This window comes from Lottia gigantea (genome assembly GCF_000327385.1).
Source record: "Lottia gigantea unplaced genomic scaffold LOTGIsca_96, whole genome shotgun sequence".
NCBI lineage: Eukaryota > Metazoa > Mollusca > Gastropoda > Lottiidae > Lottia > Lottia gigantea.
The window spans coordinates 460,411-470,941 of NW_008711113.1; the positions used below are offsets into that span (position 1 = coordinate 460,411).

The 10,531-nt window shown below is 36.0% G+C and overlaps 1 protein-coding gene across 1 annotated transcript; it reads left to right on the plus strand.

Moving 5' to 3' along the window:
• Window positions 1–369: 369 nt before the first annotated feature.
• Window positions 370–9,800, plus strand: LOTGIDRAFT_237132 (hypothetical protein; the record flags this gene model as incomplete). The annotated part of the gene is made up of 22 exons (XM_009068923.1): window positions 370–453; window positions 2,027–2,146; window positions 2,360–2,423; window positions 2,842–2,952; window positions 3,227–3,292; window positions 3,648–3,719; window positions 4,026–4,061; window positions 4,355–4,426; window positions 4,816–4,851; window positions 5,039–5,110; window positions 5,612–5,650; window positions 5,871–5,942; window positions 6,499–6,534; window positions 6,849–6,920; window positions 7,198–7,329; window positions 7,905–7,988; window positions 8,083–8,160; window positions 8,471–8,506; window positions 8,706–8,795; window positions 8,949–9,005; window positions 9,337–9,426; window positions 9,712–9,800. 22 exons carry the CDS (start codon window positions 370–372, stop codon window positions 9,750–9,752), a joined length of 1,560 nt encoding a protein of 519 aa, XP_009067171.1. The 3' UTR covers window positions 9,753–9,800.
• Window positions 9,801–10,531: the final 731 nt, after the last annotated feature.

Here is a 10,531-nt window from a genome sequence, read left to right on the forward strand (position 1 = left end):
CTGGTGGTATTATGTCGACTTATGCTTCGATCGAAACCGCATCTACTACGACTTGCAAAGTTATTGGTTAAATGAAAGAAAGATAATAACTCACTTGTTCAGGTTAATTATTTTTTCCGGAGTTTCAACACTTTTCATTCTATTTATAAAGAACTCGAGTGCGATTAGTAAATGTCCTGGCACCATCTTGAAATGACTTGTTGATTTTGGTTTCGCTTTGATAATTAATTACCCACAATTTCTTTTCAATTCAATTTAAAGAAGCCAGAATGGGGAGATCAACTTTACCATGTCAAACTGCGCACGATCCAAACAAATATCTGCATTTAAAAAATATCCGTGAAAAGGACTCTCCTGCGACAAGCGACAATGGCAACCACCACTGGCGTTTTGTACACGATTGTGGCGACCTTAACAAGCTCAGAGCCAAGTTTCCGTCAACGAAACAACGCAGTAAGGACACCTTTCCGAATTCAGCAAAATCAGATCTTAGAAAAATCTGTGGGCGGGCAACATTTTTTTACACGGGACGTCACCTTTAACAAACCCCCATGAAACCAATACATCAGTTTTAAATGAATTAATCATGTCCAAAATCATTCATAATTTCCTGGCTTTGTTTATCTCATCTCAACACTTAAACATGGTAAGAAATCGCCTCAAATAATAAATCATAGAAAATAATATATCAATTGACCCTTATTTGAATAGACCAGGCCAGGCTACAGGCCAGTTCTATCGGTTGGGGCCTGAGAAGATTTATACCTTATCATCATTTTCTACTTTATTTCTTTCGTGGGTCAATGGAAAGTCTTATTTGCTTTGTTCTGTTTTGTTTTTTTGATGAAACACAATACCTTATCAAAGTGTTTATCATAAAAAAAATATTGAAGATCATTAACCAGAAGAATGGCAAAATACGCACCTTCGAACCTTTTTTCATGCAATCAGCTTTGGCTAAATCGACTCACAATCACGTGACTGACAGTTAACGTTAGGATTTTCAAATCAAATTTTCAAATCGCTTCGCTCCCTCCGCCCACTTCTAAACCACTATATTTTTCTTGAATTGAAGGAACTGGAACATTCTTCAGGTGGATAAAAATAAATAATAACCACAAATAAAAAATATAAATGATTAGATAAGTCGAAATGGGAAATGGGTCATATTTTGATTCTAACTAAATTTTGTACTCTATTCCGCAACTGACCGACTTGAACTCTCTATTTTGCAATATTTCTTTCTCTTTCTTTATTCTTAAGAAATTGTAATTTGATATGATATGTGAAATAAACTCATATGGTTCCAAATTCTTTGACATAACAACACAAACTATAAACCCCTTGTCAGGAGCAAAAGTAAAGGCCTTATATAGATGATACCAGTGCAGTACAAATACAATACTTTTTAGTTGTCCAATATATGAGAAACTTTTTACCTATTGGAATAATCTTTGAAATGGACAAGTTGAAGAGCCAATAAGCATTGGTATTTGGTATGGTATGTTCTCGCAGGTATCTAAGAACCAAAACATTCAAATTGGACGCTATTGGTCTTGCTAACCCACCCTATGCCATTTTGCGTCATTGCTCTCCAATTTCCCTACAAACAGTATGCAGATTTCATAACAGACTGTTCTTATCTGATATTAAAAGTCGTATTTCCCATGCCCCTTTGTGTCCTTGTTCTCCAACACTTCCAAGCAAATTTAAAAGACTATTCCTTACATGAACATTCCATGCTACATTGGGTCATTGATCTCCAATTTGTCTCCATGGCATTTCAAATGACGCAAAATCAAGTTTGGCCTCTCTAGTTCTTTCTTGTGCATCATTCCACTTTGGGTGGTTATTTCTCCAATTAACCAACAGGCCAATTTCAAAGAACATTTACTATGAAAAGTACATAGCGTCTCCTAAATTACTGGTATTATTTTGTCCCATTTACTATTCTAAGCTTATGTAAACCAAACATATGTGTTACTATTGTCTCACTTCAGACAGCTCTTATCTGATCTTGTGAAAGTTTCGTGATGTTTTGGTGGAAAGGATTGGTGTTAGAGGTCACACAACTGGAACTCTTGAAGAGTATAAAAGACCCCGAGGTCCTCTCATTCTTCGATTATTAATCCACGACAGATACAAGGTAAGGAACACCTTCTAGCACTTCACACACATACAGACTTGGATATTTAGTTTCTCTTCTGGTGTCCACCACTACCAAGATCTGACAATTTTTTTTTCAACACTTTTTATGTCCTTTGTCTATTGGGGATATGGCGTAATAATTTTGGCACAAGAAAACCCACAAAATAATTAGTATTCGATGCTGTCTCTGACTATATATTTTTATTTGCAGATGTTCAAGCTTATCGTCTGTGCCTTATTTGTAGCAGCCGCCTTTGGTAAACCCCTCGATGACAGTATGTATAGAATTATTATCTCATTGCAATAATGCAATTAATCAAGAAAGGCTGAAATGTAGGTTCGCTTCCAGTGGATGCTCATATCGCAAGGCTGAAATGTAATAAAGCCCTTTGATTTATAGTTGACATGATCACTTTTAAATATAAATCCTGTCGGCAAATTGATTACAATTCAATAATCTAACCAATACAGTCAAAAGAACTAACGTTACTCCAAAATCATATTACGGTGTTTCTGACCAAGACAGGCGAAAATACGACAAGATTGGAAAATAGATACAAAGAAACGGATTAAAAATGGAGTTTGTGATTTATTTGAAATGATGGGTCTTTCCCATTGACCAGAGAACAAAATCTCAAATTACCCATTTATATTTTCTATGTACAATATTATATGTTCATTTTCCTGTTTCAGATCTTTCGAAAAGAGAAAGCATTGGACATCAACTCAAAGAACAGCTTAAGAATGTCGCTGTCTCCTCCCTCACCACTTCCGTTAGTGGTGTTCTTGACAAAGCTCTTGGAGGTAATTTGCTTTTCTTTGTTCAGCTAGAGCGAATTGCTCTACTGTAACGTTTCGAATCTTGGTACATCATTTCATGGCAATAAGGTATCATTGACAGGTTGGTCACTAAGCGCTTGGTACTATCCGCGTTGACATTGCAATGAGGAGATGAAATACAATTTTAAAAAACACTTCACCTTGGCGGTCTTATTGCTCAGACTTTCCAAAGGAAAGATTTGCCAGATTTGAAACCACTGGATTTAATATGGGTTTGATTCATTTCTAACTTTTTCAGCTTTAACCAGCAAAGCTATCGGTGGAATCACCAATCTTTTGGGACATATCCATCTCGGCAAAAGAGGTCAGTAACTTTTAGTGGTTCATTTTCTGCATCGTATTAAGATCTCTTTTGGCAAATCCGTCTAAATGGATCATCAGCAAAACCAAAAGCGCTTAAAATATACTCTTTTCTTGCCTAGGACAATCAGTCCTTAGTTAGTGTTAAGAAAATATATCTACAAAGTTGGTGGTTAAGCTTCTGCTGAGCAGCAGTGTCATTGGTTGGATTAGTGAACCGCCTTACTGACTAAATATGTAACGATCATAGTTGACTGTAGAACATGTAACGCAAAGAGCTGTATTTTCATCAGTTTGCATTTTGGCAGAGAACCACTCTGGTTTACGTTAATGAATTTCGAACATTCTCTGCATTGTAGGTATCTTCGGTGACTTTTTACACGGTGATCTCGTCAAGAATGTAGAAAACTTCATCCACAAGGAAAAAGAATGTAAGTAATGTTGCAAAGCAACCGAATAGAATTAACAGCGACATGTATATAACGCGATAAGTCAAATTCTGACGAAATCAATGCGGTATACGTGAAATGAACCAGCTCTTCGGGACGGGAGAGAATGATTCGGGTTTTGGGGAAGGCATCTTCTCCTACATGTACAATGTACATTCATGAGGTATATCTGAAGAAGCAGTTGAAGCTTACTGAGCATACTGACTTGTGACACAGTTTTCAAATTTAAAAATATCATGAACACCAATGCCCGACCTTTATAATAATCTTTTGAAAATTTGATTTCAGTGTTGAATGAACTTTTACATCACCACCAAACCAGAAGTAAGTATATTTCTCTCAAATCTGTGTTACCTTGTTTGGTAACCACGGTAGTCGAGTACTGTAGTGGCGAGTTAAGACGCTTAGTTACATGAAGACGGCATTTTCAGAAGGATTGGTAATGCAGTTTAACGAACTGTCTTATATTTGGTATCTTGGTAGTTGGTGTGAGACGTCTTTTGTGTTGCAGGCGTGACAAAATGAATATTATATGTGTACCTCGAAAAAGATACGATGACCGCCCGGGAGTAAAAATATTCGTTCAACTGTTCTTATAATCGTCCGTTCTATTTCAGATATCCTCGGTGACTTTTTACACGGTGATCTCGTCAAGAACGTAGAAAACTTCATCCACAAAGAAAAGGAATGTAAGTGTGACGCACATATTTCATAATGACAAAAATCCTGTTGTAGTTGGGGGTCTTATCAACTACTAAACCAACAGCACACAATCATCCAACTGAACCAATCCGACAACCGACTACCAACAACTACCTAGTTTGCAATATCAGCATCTGCTGGAAGCTAACGTTAACTTGTCATTTACCAACCAATCGAGGGATCTGCGGGTCACTTTTGAACTTTAGAATTTCTGGCCTTAATGATGTTTATTCCAAGATTTAAAAACCAGATATTTATATTTAATCTCTTAAAAAAAATAATCAATAAAAGCAAAAGTGTTATTGAATGTTTAAGAAAATGCCGGATACCGATCACTCGACCTTTTAATTTTTAAAAATTCATTTTTTACTTTCAGTGTTGAATGAACTTTTACACCACCATCAAACCAGAAGTAAGACTTCTCATTTCATCCTCAGAAAAAGTTTTGGCTCGAACAAATAACCCGCGTCTAAAAGAAATCATATAAAATTTGGTGTAATAACCTTATGCTATCGTATTGTTGTTCTTTAGTACTGTTTACTTGAAGAATCAAACCCTATTCATTTGACTAACGTTTGTTTTGTTGTTGTATTTTTAAGGTATCTTCGGTGACTTGTTGAAAACCGACATCGTCCAAAACGTTAAGGACTTCATCCACAAGGAAAAAGAATGTAAGTAAACTATATCAACTGCATCAAAAGCTGAACCATATTAAATTTCATATTAATTGTAAATCACAAGAATCGCGAAAAATTTTCAATCGAATTTAGAGCAGCGAAAGGAGTAATTTTTAATTGCAGAAGTGAGCAAGCTGCTACCCTTAAAATATTCGCCTCGATTGGTATGCCATTTTTCATTATGAAATACTTACTCATTTATAATCGATATACTTCCTCTTGTGAAAAGTTCATTAACTGCTACCCATGTTTCGCTAATATGTTCTGTTAATTTCGAGTTTCGTTTTGCTGTTCTGATCGTTAGTATTTGTTTTTATTTTATGTTTATACTGATATGTAAAGGTATCTTCAAAATTGGCATCAAAGTGTTATTGCACAATATCAGTCGATGGGAGTTTTTTTGTGGTATTTATCTTTTTTATGAGCGAAATAAAACGATAGAGTGGTATGTATTGGACCAAATGTACCAAATTAACTTACCTTTTCTATTTTTAGTGTTGAATGAACTTTTACATCATCACCAAACCAAAAGAAGTAAGTCATATACCTAATCATCGTCTTCGTTTATTCGACATATTATCTAAAAGTAGAAATTATTAAAACTAAGGGGATGCAATGAAATGTTTGAGCGCCAACTTCTGCTCGTAGTTCGACCAGTGAAGGGAAGCAACACCATATAATATTCAGTGAGAAGGTGTTTTATGACCAAAGCATCATGGCCATGTATTGAATTGATGTTTTTTATTTTTTACAGACATCCTTGGAGACCTTTTCAGTGGAGAACTGGTTAAGAACGTAGAAAACTTCATCCACAAGGAACAAGAATGTAAGTTGACGAATGTGGGATCATTTCATATTCTTTGGCATTATATTTCGTGAATTTGTCCCCAAAAACAATGATGCACATTCGTTGATTCACCAAAGTTCACCAAAGTTTGTATACATACACAAACGAGTTTGTTAAGCAAGACAACATACGCCCGTGGCAGTAGTTAAAAAGATGATTCAAATTGTTAATGTTTAAATCAATATGTTTATCAATCTATAATATATACTTAACTATACATCCAAGTATTAAAACAATGAACGTAGGTAGTATTCACTTTTTGGACAATGGTCATGAACGCCTTTCAGTTACATTTTCTAGATTCTTTTAGTGTGCATGCTCTTGTAAGGAACAACAGCTAGGTGTAGCGGCACTAGTAACAATTCCGTGCAAAACTAATGATAGTGATAGATTGCTTTAAGGATTTACAAATTTGATATACCAAATACCTTTTCGGCTACTTGGTATATGAACATATATGATTTTCGCCTTATGATGAGGGCCAACTAAACAGGTCTCCTTTAGTAAGATAAGCAAAATATATTCACTATTTCAGTGTTGGGCCAATTTTTACACCACAAACAAACCAGAAGTAAGTATTTCAGTCCTCTAATTTTTTACAGTATCAAACGTAAAGTCGCTTAGATGAGATCGGATATAACATAGTGTCCCCTTAAAGTCTGTTAGTCGTCTCGATTAGCTCAGATACGTGCAAAATACAAGATAAAACAACATTTGTTGTCGGAAAGTGTTTTGGACTTTCAACATGACCTTTGTGATATGAATTAGTTCTCTAGCTAAATGGGACCGGTCATGAAGTTCGACCTTCCCCGTTATTTAGCACGTCGTACAAGAGTAATAGCCAGTCCTCTTATGATACTACATGTATGTTGAATTCTCTTTAAGATATCTTTGGTGACATCTTAAAAACCGACATCGTCCAGAACGTAAAAGACTTCATCCACAAGGAAAAAGAATGTAAGTAACAATACACCTAAACTTCATAAGACCTGGGATGTCCCTATTACATAATACATGGAATAATACGATCATTATATAATGAAGCAAAGGCTTATCAGAGTTTAAGATCGCCTTCTGCAGCCGAACACATTTCTGTTTATGAGGCTGAACAACCATGTGTCGATTTAGCTCATATCATAGTTGATTTATTAATATGATGTGTAGATTGTGGTAGTGGTAGTATACACAATACAACGCTTTGGACTCATTCCAAGTAAATGCATTTCAATTCCAGTATTGAATGAACTTTTACATCACCACCAAACAACCAGAAGTACCGGAAGTGAATTGAGAGAAGCTCTTAAAGGCGCCCTTGTTAGCTCTGCTACTGGAGCCATCAACACCGTTGTTAACACTGCTATCTCAGGTATGAGTAACACATACTTATAAAAAATCTTAATTGGGGACTAAATTAACGAACTTCTGCTAGTCACTTTCCATGGCTACATTTAAAATTTGTTACTGTAGTTAGAGAAATATTTGAGGCTATTGGTGACAATAATCTTGAATATCTAGCCATTTTGTATACGTCTGAGTGAAATGTAGATCTGGACGTGGTTATTCACATAAGTCAGTGTTTGACAATGAATATCTTAGAATTCATCACATATAGCAATGACATCTCTTATGCAACAGAACAATGGTTTTGTTGAATATAATACGACCCGCAAGTGAACAAAGAGATGCATTATGATCATCGAGGGCAACTTCCAGATTTATAATTTGATTAGCTTACTTCATAAGCTTGGGCGAATGGGTTTAGGTAGATGCAGATCAATAGTTCGCGGAAGAACATGGAAGGTTGATCTACCAGCTTATCTGTTATAAAAGTGGGAAAATTGAGTTTATAACAAATCTTGAGATCTAAGTATTTTTTTTACAATCGACTTATCATTTAATATTTTGGCTGAAAATACATGTTACATCTTTTAACATTTTCAGGCTTAACCAGTGCTTTGACCAGTGGTCTCACCAACGTCTTGGGACACATTCACTTGGGAAAGAGAGATTTGGCCTTTGCCAAGGGTAGGTGCTTTTATCATTCTTCGAGAATATCATTTAATGGTTATCTTCATGAGCTGAAATTTTATTCTTAAAATATTTTTTATCCTATTTTCAGACATCGCTGAATTCGAACACAATTTGAAAAATGATTTGTTTGGAAAAGTTCATTCCCTGATCGAAAAGGAAAAACAACGTAAGTTCCCGCCTATACATATTTGTTCATTACATAATGTATATTGTATCTTGGATACTTTGACTCTGTTACTGCTGTTTGGAAATGCGTTTGATCATTCGGATGGACACAAGTGGCATGTGCTGCAGACAGTGTACTTTAAAATCGGTCGACAGCTGGAAAGAGAACTATCGCCACTATCCTGAATAAACGACCGTCCTATCACACATCATAGAGTTGTCCAATCTACGATATGAACCTAGGCTCTTGAATCCTGAAAAGTATCGAAGAGACAGCTAATGATATACATGTACCTTTCGTTGTTTTTCAGACATCATCGATGAAGTTTTACACCATCACCACATTGGTAAGGATCATATAAATACATCAATTTTGCTGAGTTCTTAAGGGTCGTCAGCTGCGACAATGGACCCAAAGGATTTCTTGATGAATCCCCCTGATAGCCCACTACAACTACCTTTTTCTTTTCATGTCTGAGATAAAGCTTAAAATAGAATAATTTTGGTAGTTTTAAAAATCCCATTCTCAATGTAATTTCCTTCCAGCCCGAAGAAACATCTTCGGAGATATTGGTAAAATGATCGGCGGTGAACTCAAACACATTGGTGAAGGTGCTTTGGGAAGTCTTGGACAACGTAAGTATTTTGAATGAAGCTTTGAACTGCGCGAAAAAACTACCGGATTTAAAATTGCTCCACCGGATGCCAGAAAATATTGCTCAGAAGATAATGAACAGTCCTTTATCTTTTTCGCCCATGGTTCAGTAACCATAACCTTTTCCATTTCAGTCGCTACAAGCAAACTTGATGGACTCATCTCCAAACTTGGAAGACGTGAAGCTGAAGGTAAGCCACGTCCTCTCACATTGCAATCATCCAACCTGCCTTAGACTTTCTATCATCCAATTTGCTTTGGAATGACAACTGCACCTAATCAGTCTTTGCTGCATCGACAAACAGCTCCAACCAGTGGTTCTTTGTGGGTGTTCCGTACCACTGAGCCCAAGATAAAACTGGTTATGTTCGGAACAACTTCTATGCCAGAAATCAATCCTAAGAAGCCAATAACAAAAAAAAATCAGACTTCTGTCAGCCAGCTTACCATTGCCCTAACCTTTGCAGTGAATTGACCATGATAACAGTTCCCACGTTAAAGGCATTGTGCTTCTTTTTTCAGATTTAAGCACTGTCTTCGGTGGTGTTGCTGATAAATTTAGCACTGCTATCACTGATGCTTTAGGAGAATTACCACAAATCATTGCCCAAGGTTAGTATTATATATCAGATTGTCTAAAAGTTGATCTCATACGACTGTTAACATTTTGAAACATCTGTTAGATACTGTCGAAAGATGCTCAAATTGATAATTTTATGTGTTGAAATCTCGAAAATATAACCTATAAGTACAAGCTTCATGCTTGATGGGTGTCACAAAGGAAACACTTCAGGTTCACTCTTGAAAAACATTTAAGGCAATGTACCAAAGTTGGTAATTGAACCCAAAAAAATCTTCTGCTTTTGTTTAAACAATTTCTTCTGTTTTTTTTTTCAGAATTAGGTCCATTAATCGCTCAATTCACTGGATCCCAATAAGATGGAACAGAAAATAGTGAAAAATTAAATAAAAAACATAAAAATATTTTTTTGTTTTATATCTTATCAGAGGCAAACGCCCAAAGATAATCTAAGACTGGAAGAATCTTCCCACTTCATCATAAGCCTTCGTGCGGCGAGTCATGTGTAACAACATGACAACTTGCTGTGACCTCGATGCTAATCAAAACTAGTCTTTATGGCATTTGGAAGGGGGAAGGACATAGCGAAATGATCAGATAATGACATAAACACAATGGCTAAACTGGAGTAAATTTAAATAGAACCCCTCAGATCAGATCTTGCAGCTATTGCAATTCCCCCGTGGAATAATCACTCTACCTCTAGTACCTGATTTACCATTTAATCAGAGTATCGTAAAATCGTACGTATCATCAACAGACATAAGCATTAATATCAAGTTACCATAATACCCTGACAAAAAACTGCAACATCCATTGCTTTCACAAGCAGAAGACAACTAGCTGACAGGGGCAAAAACAATATACGTCCACATTATAACGAGGATGAATACATTACAATTACCATCTACCACAATTACCAACAACTACCTAGTTTGCGGTATCAGCCTCTGTTGGATACGGACGTCAACCAATAACTTTAAACTTATTCTTAAATTTTCAAATTCTCAAGAACTCATCTCAGACAGTCGACACGTGTCTCAGATATGATATTATACATTTCAAGGGCAATAACTCAACAGTCTTCATCAAAACTCTCGAATATCTTACTTTTCCGAGGTCTCAACAACATACATA